Source organism: Chlorocebus sabaeus, chromosome 24, assembly GCF_047675955.1.
Source record: "Chlorocebus sabaeus isolate Y175 chromosome 24, mChlSab1.0.hap1, whole genome shotgun sequence".
Lineage (NCBI taxonomy): Eukaryota > Metazoa > Chordata > Mammalia > Primates > Cercopithecidae > Chlorocebus > Chlorocebus sabaeus.
Window position 1 is genome coordinate 57388721 of NC_132927.1, and position 18459 is coordinate 57407179.

The 18459-nt window shown below is 35.9% G+C and overlaps 1 protein-coding gene across 2 annotated transcripts in view; it reads left to right on the forward strand.

Moving 5' to 3' along the window:
- TSHR (thyroid stimulating hormone receptor) overlaps positions 1-18459 on the forward strand; it is a 191953-nt gene that overhangs the window by 120005 nt on the left and 53489 nt on the right. For both annotated transcript variants that reach the window (XM_037984341.2, XM_073011229.1), the window contains exon 6: positions 2713-2787. In XM_037984341.2, coding sequence (XP_037840269.2) covers positions 2713-2787 — 75 coding nt within the window. The remainder of the gene's footprint in view (positions 1-2712; positions 2788-18459) is intronic.

Below are 18459 nucleotides of genomic sequence, written 5' to 3' on the forward strand. Positions count from 1 at the left end.
CTGAAGGCTCCACTGAGGCTTCCCCCAGGAAGAGTGCTGGATTCTCCAGTCTGGGTTAAGTGATAGGGTTCCCTGAACTCTATCAAGCACTTAACACCTTGCGTTAATCCCATTTACCTTGTATGTTAATCTGTATCTCTGAGTACTGTGAGTTCCTTGAAGGTAGGGAACAGGCCTGTTTTTTCATTGTCCAGAAGGATGTCTGTCATACAATTAATGTTCAACACATATTTGTGGAATAAAAGCACATATAATGCCTGAATAATAATTAAAGATTTGATATATCTTGGGAAGAAAAAAGAGATCAATAGGATGAAGCTAGGTTTGTCTGAGATGGTTCAAATTCCCACTTGGTATTCTGGCATAATTGTTAACAGCACCTTGCTTTAACTCACAAAAATAGCCCAGTTTGAATGATAAGTCATACGGTGACTGTAATGATTATATGATATTTACATATGAACAAGAAGTAGGATCTGTTTTTTCCTAGTTATAGAATGGAGTAAGTAAGCAGGGAATCGCAATTTTTTTCCCACTGAATAAACGATTCCTACCAGTTGTCTTCACAAGCAAGCTACCACAGCCCTTCAAAGAGGTGTCATTAGGTTGGAGAAACTGGAACTTCCATTTGATAATATGGGCCAAGTGACTATCCTTCTGGAATCTTGAGAAAGACTCATACTTCTTAACTAAGAAATTCAGTAGAAGATTTGGAGCAACGGAAAAGATGCTTAGGAAAACCAGTTGGCAGCTTTGAAAAATGAATCTTGCTCTGCTAGCTGGCTCAGCTTCATCAGTGATAAATCCCCACAGTCTCTACATGGCACATTAATTCTTTTCAATCTGTTCCATTGTTTCCTTTATGTTAGAAATATATTTGTATCAAAAAAATTCATATGTTATTATCCACAAGAGGCAAAGGGTTAAGAGACTGGGTAAATCAAAGGATAATTGTTTAGAGAATGAGTAATTCAAAATAGAAAGCACAGAGCCATTAGAATACTTGTAATAACCAAGATAAAAACTCAGAATGGAACAATCAGCACTCCTCTTGTAAACACTGCATTGATGAAGATATTTTATGGGCAGATTCAATTCAAACGTTAGGCCAGTGGTTCTCAACACTGCCCACACATTAGAATAGGCTAAGACGCTTTTGAAAAGTAAAAGACTCATCCCTCATAAACTCTGATTTAATTATCCTAGAGCAGGTCATGGACATCTGTGTATTTTAAAAGCCCTTCAGGTAGTTTAATTGCATGTCCAGGGTTGAGAATCTCTGCTACGGCTATAGCTGGAAACCAGCTGTCAATTGTTCATTTTCACAAATGTCATAGAAATACCTCTCAACAGAAAGTGGTCATTGAGTTTGGCCACATTAGTCATTCTCATCACAAGATGGAATTTGAGGAAACTATTTGAAACATTCCTTATATGTTCTTGACAAATTGTATTTAGGAATTTCTCTTCCTTTTTCAGTACTTGAGCTTTTATCTGAATTACTTTTTGCTTACAAAGTTTAAGACGGAGCTTGAATTTTCAGTTTCATTTAAAATCACGAAGAGAAGAAGTCTTAAGGGAGTATGTAGTCACCCTGTGGAATGCTCCTCTAGAGAACTGCGGTTTTCTCTTCATCTTTGAAACTACATGTCTAATTCCATGTTATTAGACATTCCATTAAAAAGGCTTCTTATTCACTCTAGTGTTCCTTTCTGATGCTCGTGGGGTTTTTTTGTTGTTGTTGTTTTTGTTGTTGGTTTTTTTTTTTTTTTTTTTTGCTATTTTGAGGAACTCTTCTATTCATTCAGTCGCTTAATAAGAGTCTACAACATGCCAAGCACTCTGAAAGGCACTCAAGAGTCAGTGGCCAAAAACAGACACAGTTCTGCATTTCAGAGAATTTATAGTCTAGTGAGGCACCATAAATATCACCCAAAGAATGGGAAGTTTGCACTGTGATAATTAGTGAAAGGAGTCTGTAGTGATATATAGTGATATCTCACTATATATATCCCTGTATATATACCATATATATACATATGTATGGCAGATTCAATTCAAACTATAGGTCAGTGGTTCTCAAAATTGCCTACACATTAGAATCAGCTAAGAAGCTTTTGAAAAATAAAAGTACTTGACTCATCCTTCATAAACTCTGATTTAATTATCCTAGAGCAGGTTTAGACATCTGTATATTTTAAAGGCAATAGAAGAGTTCCTTTAAAATGGAAGAGTTCCTCAAAATAGAAAAAAAAAAAAAAAACACAAGCATCAGAAAAGAACACTAGAGCGAATAAGAAGCATTTTTAATGGAATGTCTAATAACATGGAATTAGACACGTAGTTTCAAAGAAGATGAAGAGAAAACCGCAATTCTCCAGTGGAACATTCCACAGGGTGACACCATATGTATATATATCCCTATATATACATATAGGAAATTTTAATCAGGGAGTTTGGGGAAAGTTTCTGAAGGAAATGACAGTTAAATGAAAACTTAGGATAAATAGGAGTTAATATACAGGAAGAATTCAGGTATCACAAGATCTGAAAAAAAGTAGTAATTTTAACATAATTAGGCAGAATCTATGAGGGTTATACATGTTGCATGATCTGGGAAACCCATAACAAAAAGTTATGTCAAAAATAGTATGTTTGAAGTTTACAACCTTATTAACTTTCTATTTTGTCTTATATTTTTCCGACATTCAGCTATTTGTCTATAGATGCAACTCTGCAGCAGCTCGAATCACACTCCTTCTACAATTTGAGTAAAGTGACTCACATGTAAGTACAAGGAAAAGTGCAGCATAGACCTAAGCCACAACCACTCTTGACTGATAATCTTGGGGCTCCAGATGGGAGTGGGAGCTGGTATCTAGATTGTGAGTCAAAACTTCCATGTATGATTAAATTATTAACCTGTTCTCATTCTCAATTTATGTTAATTCATCTTCATTACACCTCAATTCCATAGTTGGAAGTTAGACAACATTAAAAGTTCTGTTCTTGAACCACTCACTATCTGTTCTATTACTATTGTATCAGCATATTTTATTGATGTGAATGTCACTGAGACAACAAGTACTTACTGAGTAACTACTTGATTCTATGGTCCGTGCAAGATTCTACAAAGCTGGCATATTTTCCTTAATTCGGAAAGAGAAGAGTTGCTTAGTGAGATTAGAACAGTAGGGAATTCGGAAAGAGAAGAGTTGCTTAGTGAGATTAGAACAACTCCTAGTTCTGGAGTTGGTCAGAGTTGGATCTGAACACCAGCATCTCTGCCTACTCCTTATCTCCCCTTGGACAAGTCATGTAACCTTTCCTAGCCTCATTTGCAAAATAAGTGTAGTAAGAGTTGCAACTTCATGTTTATCATAAATATTGAATTATATCTAGCAAATGAAAACCTGTCAATATACCTCAAAACAATTTTTCTATTTCTCTAGTAGATTACCATCTATAAAAAGTGTTACATAAATAATCACACTGCATTATTTTAAGCAGCTATGTATTAGCATTATTCTAAGCAGCTATGTATTACTAATCATTAACTCGATTTTCTTGAAGAAACAAAAATACTTATCTATAAATACTTAGTATATCCTAACATTAAACATTGAATGAATATCATTTGTCTGGTTATTATTTAACCCTTAAAACAACCCTGTGAAGCAGATACAATTATTTCCATTATTTATATAAGAAAAACATAAATGCAGAGAGGCTAAATATGTTTTCCTTGGTCGAACAGTTACTAAAGGATAGGGCCAGAATCTTTATATCATAAATGTATTACTTAAAAATTATTCCCTATCCACTATATTAAGTTGCTTTCAAGAATATTGAGGCCCAAGATACTGCTTCCAAGTATGGTAGGCTACCTTACATCAGATCAACTATTAGTCTGAGAATAGCTTAAGGAGCTGAATCTTTTTTAAAAGGTTTGAAAATATTAGAGTGTTATGAAAACAGTAAGAACTCAATGGGCAATAAGCAAATCCCAAAAACATCATTTGGTTATTTTTCCCCTTCAGGTATTTCCTGAATTGTAAGCAACAGCTTAAGGGCTAAGAAGCTGACCAGAGGTTTAGCATCTATTAGGGCTAGGAAAATCAAAATTTGAGTTCAGGGCTTGCTAAGAAAGATTGTTCCTAGTAAACAATCCAGGGTTTTAGTTGAGATCACTGAAGAGCTTCATCTTAGAAGTATGGGAAAACTGTGAATAGATCAGCCCTTGCAAAGACTAAAGCCTAGCTTTGAATCAATCAAAAATAACTCAAAAGTTTGCAGGGCAAAAAAATCAAGAGAAGAAGATAGACAACAGAAAATGATCCTTAGGAGGTTCAAATATTGGAGTTATCAGACACAGACTTTAAAATAACTAGCATGTTCAAAAATTTAAATGACAAGAGAGAATTTCAGAATAAAACTGAAAATGATAAAAAAGATCAGTTGTAAACTCTAGAATCTAAAAAGTCAATAACAAAAATCTAAATACATGAGTTTAACAAGAGATTAGACATAGCTCAATGGAGAATTAGTAATCTGGAAGATAGGTCAGAAGACTATAATCAGTCTGAAGCATGGAGAGAAGAGAAAATAAGAAATATGTAGCACAATAAAAAGTCTAGCATACCTATAATTAAATTATTAACCTGTTAGATTCCCAAGAAAAGAGAGAAAGAATGAGAGAAGCAATATTTGAAAGAAACTTTCCAAAACTCTTAAGAGACACAAAGTCACATATGTTAGAAGTACTGCAAACCCCAAAAGGATAAATATGAAGAAAGCCACATCGAGCCACATCATAGTAAAATTGCTAAAAACCAAAGACAAAAAGAAAATTATAAAAACCAGCAAGGCTGGGCGCAGTGACTCATGCCTGTAATCCCAGCATTTTGGGAGGCCGAGGAGGGTGGATCACAAGTTCAAGAGATTGAGACCATCCTGGCCAACATGGTGAAACCTCATCTCTACTAAAAATACAAAAATTTGCTGGGCATGGTGGTGTGTGCCTGTAATCTCAGCTACTCGGGAGGCTGAGGCAGGAGAATCACTTGAACCCGGGAGGTGGAGGTTGCAGTGAGCTGCACTGCACTCCAGCCTGGGCAACAGAGTGAGATTCCGTCTCAAAAAAAAAAAAAAAAAAAAAGCAGTAAGAAAATAATAAATAATACTTTCAAGAATGTAATAAGACTAATAGCTGACTTTTCAACAGAAATCATGGAATTTATAAAACAATAGAAAGATATTTGTGAACAGCAAAACAGCAAATATCTGCCAGCCCAACCAAAAGATTATTTAAAATTAGAAAAAGATAGATACTTCAAGCAAACAAAAATTGAAAGAATTTATTACCATTAGACTCATAGTAAAGGAACTACTAATGGGAATTACTAAGACAAAAGTAAAGCGATTCCACATGCTAACACATTTCTGTGCAGGAAGAAATGAAAAGCAACAGAAAAGGTCAATATATGGGTAAATATAAATGAACCTTGACTGCACAAAATGAAATAATGTCTTAGGGGATTTAAAATATTGTTCTTTGCTCTGCATGATAGTGTGGGATCATAAAATTGTGCAAACTGAAAATGTATTAAGCAATCTTAATAATCAATAAGAAAAATGTGTTGTGACTTCTAAAAGCTTTTATGAAAACATTAAAATTTCTCAGTCAGTTATAAATGGAAAGGAAAAAATAATAAAACTAATATTTCACATACTGTAATTGTCAACATTAGAAACACAAGTAAAATGCTCTGCTTTATAAAAACTTATCAAGAGTAGCTTAGACAGTGCTTGACCTTTTATCTTTATTATATAAGTTACAAGAGAATATCTTTTCAATACCCTGGCAAATTGTCATACTTCTTTCTAAGTCTAGATTAGCTTCCATCATTTTATCCTTTGCTTTTTAAATATTATTAAATATTTTCAAGTGTTTCTTTAATGTGAAACTTTTTTTTTTACCATCATTGTTTCTTTTGGGACATCTTTATGCTTTGCATCCATTTTTCTCCCATCACTAAGTTCCTCTGATTAAATATCTAGAGTTTCTCAGTCAGCCTGGACAACATAGTGAGATCCTGTCTCTACCAAAAACAAACAAACAAACAAAATTAGCTGAGCATGGTAATGCAAACTTGTGGTACCAGTTACACAGGAGGCTGAGGTGAGAGGATTAATTGAGCCCAGGCATTCAAGGCTGCAGTAAGCTATGATCACACCACTGCACTCTAGCTTGGATGACAGAGCAAGACCTGGTCTCTAAAATAAATAAATAGTCTCAGATGGTGGTAGTATCAACATTTTCATGCCAGTGATTTATTCTATGATTCCATTTGGATTTCCTTTTCAGTAACATTACATTTCATTTCTTTGCTTCATTTTCATCTTTATTGGTAAATTCACTCTTTCAATTAGCCATTTTTAGGCAATGTCATATAAGGTGATTACTGGGAAACACATAGGAAATACAATGACATGGTTTATTGTTTGTGAATGAACTGAGCAAGAGATGCCTAGTGAGCAAGCATCAATGACTTTGAAAGGAGAGATGTAGTTGGTCACCTATTATAATGCGCATCTGTTATTTACATAGTGATCTGTGGACTGAAGAGCTGGCAACAAAGTTTGTACTTTATTCACTGATTAATAGTTAATATACTATGGCAACTGAAACTTGAGGGATGTTGTTGAGGACAGTTATCATTTACATTTGATTAAATCATGGTAACTGGGCCGGGCGCGGTGGCTCACGCCTGTAATCCCAGCACTTTGGGAGGCCGAGGCGGGTGGATCACAAGGTCAGGAGATCGAGACCATGGTGAAACCCCGTCTCTACTAAAAAATAGAAAAAAAAAAATTAGCCGGGCGCAGTGGCGGGCGCCTGTAGTCCCAGCTACTGGGGAGGCTGAGGTAGGAGAATGGCGTGAACCTGGGAGGCGGAGCTTGCAGTGAGCCGAGATTGCGCCACTGCACTCCAGCCTGGGTGACAGAGCGAGACTCCGTCTCAAAAAAAAAAAATAAAATAAATCATGGTAACTGAACTTCATGTGTATTGGAGCCATGCAAAGTAGAACTGCTTGTATGCATAGAATTAAAATATGCAATAGCTTTTTTTAAAAGTCTAGGACTTTATAAATAATGTTAAAGTGTTCTAAACGTCTTTGAATTATTTGAGAAGTGGCAAAAGTACTAACTGAAATTAAACTTTTATAAATCATAAATAAATGTTTTAACTCACAGGGCAGCTACTAAAATGCTTGTAGAAGACTGGATAACTAATAGGCTAATAGTAGTAGGGAATGAAATAATGAAATTAGTTAATTAATACAAAAAAAGCAAGAAATTGGAAGAAAAAGAGAGTTTCTGGAATAAATAGTAGATTTAACTCCAAATAATCAGCATTTACATTAACTGCATTAAATGTAGAAAGACTAAATACTCTAAGCAAAATACAAAGATTGATTGGTTAATTTTTAATACTCACTGTATGCTGCTTACAAGAGACATTTTAAACATTATATAGAAAGGTTGAAAGTGAAAAGATAAAAATACATAAAATGCAAACAGTAACTAAAAGAAAACTGATGTAAATATACATATATCTAAAGCATAAAGCCTTACTCTAAGGGAGTAGAGTAATTACTTCATAATGATTAAAGGAATCACTATATAAGATATAGTGATTCTAAATTTAATCTCTATAAGAGCATAGCTTCAAACCGTATAAAGCAGAAACTGGTAGATCTAAAAAGATAAACAATAATTGGCAATCATAGTGAGAGCTTGTTTTAATATAGTTTTATCAATAATTGGTAGAACAAGCACACCAAAATAGTAAATATACTGATAAAAATAAAAAGATTTGAACATAATTTACAAACTTGATTATATTGACTTATAAAAAATACTGTGTCCAACAACTGCACAGTATATATTCTTTTCAAGGACACATGGAACATTTGCTAAAATTGACCGCATGTGGGGCCATAAAAGCTAGTCTCAATAGATTACCAAAAAAATTAAAATCAGCATGTAAATAACCTAACTTCTAAATAACTCTGACTTCTAATTAACCATAGGATTAAGGAAGAAATCATAATAAACATTGGAAAATAATTTTAACTAAATGATAATAAAAATATGACGTATCAACACCTGTGGGATGAGTCAAAGTCATGCTCAGAAGAAAACATATAGCCTTAAGACAACATATATTAGAAAAGAAGGCTAAAAATAAATCATTGATGTATCCTTCATAAGAAGTTTATAATAGAGCAGTACATTAAAACCAAAGAAAGTAAAATAACACTGAGGCCCAGGAAGGCTGAGGATCCCCAGTGCAGTAAAGACAACAACAGTCTACAAAATTGAAAACCAAATCTTCTGACTCCAAATGTGGTATCCATTTATCAAACCATTTTGCTTCTTTGCCCCCTCACCAAAAATAAAAGCAATTAATTTGTAGTGAAGTCCTATATAAACCCTACTGATCTTAAAAGCAGTCATTTTGTTGTTGTTGTTGTTTTGTTTTTGTTTTTGAGACGGAGTCTCGCTCTGTCACCCAGGCTGGAGTGCAGTAGTGCGATCTCGGCTCACTGCAAGCTCTGCCTCCCAGGTTCACGCCATTCTCCTGCCTCAGCCTCCCAAGGAGCTGGGACTACAGGCACCCACCACCACTCCCGGCTAATTTTTTGTATTTTCAGTAGAGACGGGGTTTCACCCTGTTAGCCAGGATGGTCTCGATCTCGTGACCTCGTGATCCACCTGCCTCGGCCTCCCGAAGCACTGGGATTACAGGCATGAGCCACTGCACCCGGCCTCATTTTGTTTTTATTATGACCTTTTTTCTCACAAAGATTCCAGTTGTTATTTATAAGTTTTTTTAAGTAAATATTCAGTTGTCTACTCTGAGCAAAACTGTTAACTTCCTAAACCAAAGGAAACTATTAAATACAGTAATTAAAAAGAGAATGAGTTTAAAAATAAATTATTAAAAGACCATTTGCTTATATACTTGAGATATTGAGAATCTAATATCTTAAAAATTTAAAGAATAATGCACCTTATATTCTTCAAATGTTTCTCATATGTATCTGGCATTATTGTCTGCAAATGGTTTTGGTCAATAGAAAAGATTAGTGAAGATTTTTGCATGCATGTCACCCAAATGTTTAATACATTTGTTTTATAATCATTTATTAAGCAGTGACTATATACAAAGCATTATAACTTTCATGAGAAAAATAGAGCTGAAAGATCACTCATCTTTGCTCAAGGAATTGAGAATGGTTTTGTGGGTATAAGGCATGAAACTGAGTATCAGTATAGAATGATTTGTTTAATTTATACACCACATAAGTACCATTAACCAAACTTTCCTGGGATTCCTCAGTATAGAATTAAAGCCCTCAGATTTGTTTAGGAAAGAGAGCTCTTTATTGTGTTGGATTTGCTGCAAGGATAGATATGTAGGTACTAAACGTATGAATAGACATTTCAAATGCCAATGCATATTGCCAGCATTTATTGAAAAGCTCCAATGAGGACTACATCAGCAGTAAAATAACACAATGTTATTCCATTTCCTAAGTGTGTTTTCTTTCTAAGCTGCCCTTCAAAACTGACTTTTTTTGGTCCTGTGATTTGGTAAATAGAAAGCTGAGCAGTTAGTTTACCATTGCCACTTCTAATTATCCCTGCCAGTACCTGTCCAGTCTTACGGAGCTCTATATACATCCTCTGAGATGGCTTCCCAATTCACGTTTAGATTTTGTTCTGTGATATGAATTAGAGTATTAGAACGTAAGCACTCTTTAGTCTAAAGCTGCCTCCTTGTAAATCTGGCCTAAAGGCCTCTCTGTACACAGTGAACTATAACCTAACTGGGTATGTGAACAGACTACAGACCATAACTTACTTTTTTACCAATCACTGAGTTTCTGCCAATCACAGGTGACCAATTGTTCAAACAATGTTCAAATAAGGCAAACACTGAGCTATAACCAATCCAGCTGCTTCTATACCTCACTTCTGTTTTCTGTATATCACCTTCTTTCCACTCCCACCTCCAGAAATTCTCTATCACACAGCAGCACCAGAGTCTCTCTGAACCTATTCTGGTTAGGGGGCTGCCTGATTCATGAATTATTCTTTGCTCAATTAAACTGTTAAATTTATCTAACATTTTCATCTTAACAGTACTGACATTAGGTCTGTGACCTAGAACTGTCACTCCAAAAACAAAAAGCTATTCATTCAGTAAATACCATATGTTTAACACAGTTAAACCTGTGACCACTGCATCTTAAAAGGCTATATGCAAGATTCAAAATAGTAGATCATTCTGTTCTTATTCATACCCTCTTCCCTTGGCCTCTGTGATATCACAATCCTGGTTGGACTCCTACCATGCTGGTCAGTCTTTCCTATCATTTTTTGCTGGCTGCTTCCCCTTCTCCACTTAAAATTATTGGGTTTTCATATGGCTCAATCCTGTGTCGTCTTCTCTTTTCACTCTACCTTCTCCTGCTATGTGATCTTATCTAACAATTCCCAAATTTATATATCTAGTTCAGGCCCTCCTTCTTAGTGTTGGTATATACCTATTGGTCTATTTGACCTCTCTTCCCAGACGTCTTACACATATCTCACATTTTATATCCAAAACTGAAACCTTAATGGTCCTCCTGAAATCTACTACTCCAGTGTATGTTGCATCAATAAATGGCAACTTCCTTCATCCTGATGCAAATCCCAGATACCTGAGAGGTATCACTATACCTTCTTTCCTCATCACCCACTTCTACTCCTTCTCCATGTCCTGTTGATTCTACTACCCTAATACACAGAAAATGTATTCTCTTCCTCTCCACTGCCACCAACCTTATTTAAGCCACCATCATCTCTTGCTTGAACTATAATAATTTTATATCTTAACTCCAATTGAGTATTTCCAGTTGATCTCCTCTAATTCAGTATCTTCACAGCAGCCAGAATGATTTTTCTTGAATAAAATCCAAATATCTTAACATCCAGGCCCACAAGTTCAGCTGGTTCCTGCCCACCTCTGGGTTCTCATCATGCTCCACTCCTGTACACCTGTGTTCTTTGGTTTTTTAAACAATCCAAGATCTTTCTCATCTCAGGGTATTCACATGCTTTTGCCTCTGCCTAGAAATCTATTTCTCGCCCTCTCTCTGCCTAGTTAACTCTACTGATTATTTTTTCAGCCTAATTATGACCTATACAGAGACACATACCCTTTAGGCCACTCCTGCATTTAAGTTAGATCCCCATTTGAATCTATCCTTGAATGCTTTTTGGTTTAGAACTTACTAAAATTTACTACGACAATGCAGATATTTGATAATAAGAAGTCTCCATAAGGCGGGATGCTTTGTGTGCCATTCACCTACACCAAGCTGTGAGGAAATCAAACTAAAACGAACAAAAAAAGTGAAACAATGTATTCTGAACATGGGTTTTAACAATAATGAATTGGAAGAGTAGGCTAGTCTGAATTAACGAAAAATCTGACAGAATGTTTAGTATATGTGTGTACACACACATATGCACACATATATGTTTAGCCAACCTTAATTGAGCATTTGCCATATCCCAAGCACTATACTAATTGCGCAACACATATGTACTCATTTAATCCTCACAACAATTCTCTAAAGTAGTTACTATCATTTTACAGGCAAAACAACTGAGATTCAATAACTACATCTTTATATTTAAAATGCATTTCATGTAAACATCACAGAATTGGATCTTGCTTTTATATGCAGCCTGAAAATCTCGGCCTTTTAATTGGAGTGTCTAATCCATGACATTTATTGTAATTATTGATATGGTTGGATTTCAGTCTACCATTTTCCTATTTGCTTTGTCTTCTCTGTTCTTTCTTCCTTTATCTCTCCTTTGTCTTCTTTTGGATTAATCTAGTTGTTTTTGGTTTTATTTATTAATATTGTGATCCATTGGCTTTTTAGTCCTTTGCAAATTTTTTTGATTACTCCAGAAATTACGATATGCATCCTTAACTTATCACAGTCTACCTAGAAATAATATTATATTACTCTGTAATCATGTAAGAACCTTTAGAAATTCAAATTCCATTTACCTTCTTCCATCTTTCATGCTATTGTTGTCATATATTTTATTCCTATATATGTTATAAACCTCATAACACATTATGTTAACTTTAATTTGAGTAAAGAAAAAAATAGTCATTTATGTACACTCAACATATTTAATATTTCCAGTGTCCCTACCCTTCCGTAGGTCCAATTATTTCCCTTTAGCCCAAAAACCTTTTAGTATTTCAGTGTGGTTCTACTGGCAGCAAATTTTCTGAAGTTTCATTTACTGAAAATATATTTTATCTTAATATTTGAAAAACACTTTTGCTGAGTATAGAATTCTAGCAAAGCCATTTTTGTTTCAGCCCTTTGAAAATATCTTTCAATGTCTTCTGACCTTCTTTTTTTCTGATGAGTAGTCATATCCATGTTGTTATTCTCCTGTAGGTAAAGTGTTTTTTCCCCTCTGGTTACTTGTAAAACTTTTTCTATATCTTTACTTTTCAACTGTTTAATCATAATATGCCTAGGTGAGTTTTTTTAATATTTATTCTGCTTAAGGTTTGCTGAACTTCATGGATTTATGGGTTGCTGGTTTGTTTAAATTTGAACATTTTTTCTAATATTTCAATAGAGTATGTTAGAAGTGATACAATGCCAGTTCTAGTCCCAGTCTTTAAGAGAACTGGCAGCTTTCACTTTATATCCTTGGAACCCTGAACAACCATGTAAGATGTCCAACTGCATTGATGGAGAGACCATGTGGGAAGATCCTGAGATCCTGGGATGGAGAAGAGCCTAGCTGAGCCTAACCTTCTAGCAATTCCCATCAAAAAGCCAGGCATACAAGCACACCCTTTTGGACCCTCCAAATTGTTCCAGACACCAGCTGAATAACACCCAGTGATCCTGGTGGAGGCTACATAGAGCAGAAGAATCGCCCAGCTTAGCACTGCCTGGCGTCCTGATCCACAAAATTGTGAGCTATAATAAAATGTTATTTTAACCACTTAATCTGGGGTAATTTGTTATGCAACAATAGGTAGTCAGAGGAAGTAGCAATTATATGTCAGTTAACACTGGGTAAAAGCATTGAGGATTTGTAAGAAAAAAAATACAAGAATGGTAGGCTCTCCATGAGTTATTCAGCATCCTAAGTGGATATAAATCATTTCCCCTGGGTTGTAACTTCAGCGAGGATACTGTTTGGACTGAAAGGTATGCATGTAATAAAGATTTATATCTGCAAAATGATGAAACATTGGACAATTTCATTTTCTGTTGTACTTTCTCTATAAGAAAGTCAATAACATACAGACTGCTGCTGTTTTTACTCCTAGTAATAATAGTTACCGAGTTCTGAATGCCTTTTGTGGGCCTACACTTCACTAAAAGTACTTCACATACACTGTCTCACTAGTTTTTACCAAGCCTTAGTTTCTGCTATGTGAAATGAAGATGGTAATACATATCTTGCAGAGCTCTTTCCAAAGTTTTCTTAGCTAAGACATTTCAAACTGAGAATTTGAACCCAAAAATGTCTGCCTCCAAAACCACTACAATGCCATAAAATCTCCTTAATTAAAATAACTGCAATAATTAAAGAAAATGCTGGCCAGGCGTGGTGGCCCACACCTATAATCTCAGCATTTTGGGAGACTGAGGCGGAAGGATGACTTAAGCCCAGGAGTTTGAGACCAGCCTGGGAAACACAGTGAGACATCATCTCTATGAAAAATATTTTTAAAAATTAGCTGGGCACAGTGGCACTTGCCTATAGTCCCAGCTGCTCAGGAAGTTGAGGCAGGAGGATCACTTGAGCCTACGAAGTTGAGGCTGTAGTGAGCCATGATCATGCCACTACACTCCAGCCTGGGCAACAGAATGAGATCCCTATCTCAAAAGAAAAAAAAAAAAAAAAAAGGCAAAGAAAAAGAAATTCCGCCCTCAGAAGAATGTTTTTACTTTTATGTGAGTGTTCTTGGGGTTTTTTGTTTTTTGGTTTTTGGGGTTTTTTTTGAGACGGAGTCTTGCTCTGTCACCCAGGCTGGAGTGCAGTGGTGCAATCTCGGCTCATTGCAACCTCCACCTCCTGGGTTCAAGGGATTCTCCTGCCTCAGCCTCCCAAATAGCTAGGACTACAGGTGTGTGCCATCATGCCCAGCTAATTTTTTGTATTTTTAGTAGAGATGGGATTTCACCATGTTAACCAGAATGGTCTCAATCTCCTGACCTCATGATCCTCCTGCCTCAGCCTCCCAAAGTCCTGGGATTACAGGCGTGAGCCACTGTGCCCAGCCTATGTGAGTTTTTTAAATCAAAAATAAGTTAAAAATTTTACAACTGGGATAGGTAAAGTGTATGACTTATGCCTATAGTATAATAAGACTTTATTTTGCTGATCCACTAAGTTGAATCAAGTGGATTCATCAGAGGTTTCAAAATCACCAGCTTTAGCACCAATCCTTAAATAATCGTGAAAGTGGCTATAGGCACCTGCCAGGCAATTTAGAGAATCACTTCTATAATGTTCTACTTTTAGTGGAAAATCTGCTGATAATTTAAATTTTCTTCAATCTGCTTCAAAAATCTGAATACTTATAAACTCTCCTCAATCTCTATTATTTTTTAATTTCTCAATAAATTAAAAGATACATCAAATCATGAATATTGCCTTTCAGTTATAGATTATTTCTTTCCTCCAGTTACATTTGAAGTGTTAACAATAATTCATTAATAATTATCAAAGAATTAAGACTTCTCTCATTGAAAATCCTTGATAATGTAGGAAATAATTTATTCTGTGAACTTTCATATTATAGATTAATATGAAAAGTAAGTGCCAGTCTAACAAGCAGGGCTTTAGAAGCTAAGGATCTAATGTACACCAAGAGCTTTGACAGACTTTTAACTTTTGACCCAGTAATTCCACTTCTATACATTTTCCCTAAGAAAATAGTGAAAAAAAGTTAATGTAAAAAAGCCATTTGTTTCAGAGTTAATAATTTATAATAGACAGAATTTGGAAAGGACTTAAATGCTTAGCTAAGAGAATGGTCAAATATGACATACTAGCCAGGTGTGGTGGCATGAGCCTTTAGTCCCAGCTACTTGGGAGACTGAGGTGGGAAGTTTGGCTGAGGTCAGGGATTTGAGGCTTTAGTGCACTATGACCCTGCCTGTGAATAGTGATTGCACTCCACCCTGGGCAGCATAGCATGGCCCTAACTTGTAAAGAAAAAATCTGTTGCTATAGACAATTTAATCACATAAGAAAAGCTTTTGTCATTATGTTATTTATATATGTGTGTGTGTGTGTGTATATATATATGTATATACTTAACAGACAGAAAAAAATAGTTTTTCTCTGTATTATCAAATGATGGGATTTTTTTTTTTTACATTTAACAACTTATTATAGAGGATATTACAAAAGATAGAGACGAAGATTTGCCTAGGGTGAAGTATGGGGGAGGGGCACAGAGCTTCCACACCCTCCCTTGGCACACCACCCTCCAGGAGGATGGTCAGCTGTCCGAAAGTTCATTTCCTATTTGTATGAATGTGTTTCAAAGTTTTTACAATAAATATATATTACCTCTATAGTCAGATGAAATAAACTTTTTAAAGATCAATATGCATTACACTGGAAATTAATACGTGATGTTAAGATACATCAGTAATGTATTATGTGATAGAACCCTGTCCTAAAATGTTACCTTAAAATTAATTTACCTATTTATTAGTCTCTGTTTTCACCTGGGGATTGTATAGCACTTAAAGAATTTATAGTAACAAAATGATGGCTTGGGCAATGTATACATATCTTGTTTTTAAAATAAATAGCAACTATTTCCTTATACCACCCAGAGTATGCAGTAAAGTGCACCTAATAGATGGCCAGTAATTATTCACTTATACTCTAATTAATCTCTTCCCACTCTACCCACTTGAGTGAGCAAACCTAGGCAAAATCAAGGTGACTGCCTTCCATTTTTTTGAACTATAGGTGAGGCAGGAAATTAAAGAAAAATAAAATTAAAAAGAAAGAGAAATAAGCTTTCCTGTATTAGGCTGACTTGTCCCAGAGGCAGCAACAGGCACAGCCCAGACCCAGGAAAAGTCTTGATAATACGGTCTAATGTGCTCTAGAGACTCTCCCAGCACTCCCTCAATATAGGGAGAAGAAAACAAACTTTCCTTTGTTTCATGGAATAAGTTTATGGATCCCTGTTCTCTGTAACTATTGACTTCAAGTGTTCTGTTTTATCTGAGAAATACAATGAAAGTCATAAAAAGCCTGAGTAGGCCTGAACTACAGCTGCCTGGGCATCACAGTGAAGGTTATGAGAGAAACCAGTGCAAGGCTCTTTAGAGCAAAACCTAGATAATGAACCAGGTTGCTTGGCAATCATCATGTGCAATCCTGAGTTTGTCCTGCCTCTGTATCCCCACTTTCATGCCACTGTAAGTTTGCTTCAAGCTCGCCCACCCCGTTTTGTGAAATGTGTATAAAAGTCAAGTGCTGTCTTTGTTCTAGGCCCAGTCTTTGGACATCGAGTCTGCTAAGTCTGAGTGCACTCAATAATAAAAATATCCTCCTGTATATACCCCGAGATCTCTCTCTGGTCCTCCTGATCCCACAACATAGGCACTTAAAAGTAAACGGGAAAAAAATTGAAAATCAAATTGAAACAAGAGTTAAAAAGAAGCTGGGGACTGGTCAAGAGTTAGGCTTTTGGCTAATATTCTTGTTCAATTTATTGTTTTAGCTAACAATAAATTGGCTGTGGCAGCTTCTCTTCTGACATCTGAGTCTGAGTCTCCTTTGTTTATGCTGGTCTGAAGTGTTCTCATCTCCTTTGGTCCCATCTAATTTTGCAGATGAAATGTAAAGTCGGCTTTTTGATTGCCCTCAAATTGTTTCCTGGCTTGGCATGCTTCTCACTCATGAACTGGGGCAGTTTAGGGTGTGAGGAAATATCTCCAGGGTGAGGAGCACAGTCAAATGCCACAATCCAATGCCTGTTGAATAATTGAGGTAGGAAGGGGGACACTAGGAAAATGGAAGGAAATTAGTGGTTGGAAAAACGAAGTCTTCCTTAACTGAAGACTTTAAGTCTTCTTTTCCCCTTCTTCTGTTCCTCATTCTCTCACCTGAGAACTCCCTTCTCTCACCCTGCCGATTTCCCATATACTGTATGAGGGGTGGACTCAGGGACTGAGTGCCTGCCGCAATACTAGTTGTAACAGGAAAGCCAATTGTCCTGTGCTAGGCTTTTATTGAGAATTAGGAAATGTTTCTTAGAGGAAGAAAAAAAAACCCAGAATGCAGACATGTGATTAAGTGAACCTAAATGCATGCTGAATTATTGATCTGTTGATTTGTGAAAACTGAACATTGGACAGCAGTGTTACACTTTTCATTTAAATGTTTATTTTCTTTGAAATCTAATGAAGGAGAATTAGACAATGAATATTTACATGTATTTTTAGTTCTGCCAGATGATATCCTTGAAACATCATTAAAAAAAAAAAAAAAAAAAAAAAGGCTGTATTTGAAGTCATAAGTTCTAGATAAAGGCCCAGTGTTGCCTCTAAGCGTATAACAGATTATTCACTTGCCCTTTCAAAACACGTCTCCATAGTTTTGTCCGCAAAATCAGGATGATCCTTACCTGCATCACATGAATCAGTTATGTTATTCCCTCACTAGGAGGAAATTCACACCTTCCCCCAGGTGAAAAAAAAGTACACTGTTTATTTTTACCCTTTAATCTTCTGTATTAGTTTGTATTCATGCTGCTATGAAGAAATACCTGAGACTGGATAATTTATAAAAGAAAGAGGTTTAATTGACTCAGTTCTGCATGGCTAGGGAGGCCTCAGGAAACTTACAATAATGGCAGAAGGGGAAGCAAACAGGTTCTTTCTCACATGGCAGCAGGAAAGAGACGTGCAAAGCTAAGTGGGGTAGAGCCCTTTATGAAACCATCAGATCTCATGAAAACTCACTCACTATCATCAGAACAGCATGGGGGAACCACCCTATGATCTGGTCACCTCCCACGAGGCCTGTCCCCCAACACGTGGGGATTACAATTCGGATTACAATTCAAGATGAGATTTAGGTCCCTCCCACAACACCTGGGGATTACAATTTGGATTACAATTCAAGATGAGATTTAGGTCCCTCCCCTAACACATGGGGATTACAATTTGGATTACAATTCAAGATGAGATTTAAGTCCCTCCCCCAACACGTGGAGATTACAATTTGGATTACAATTCAAGATGAGATTTGGGTGGGGACACAGAGCCAGACCATATCATCTTCCAAAGCTGAATTTTTCTA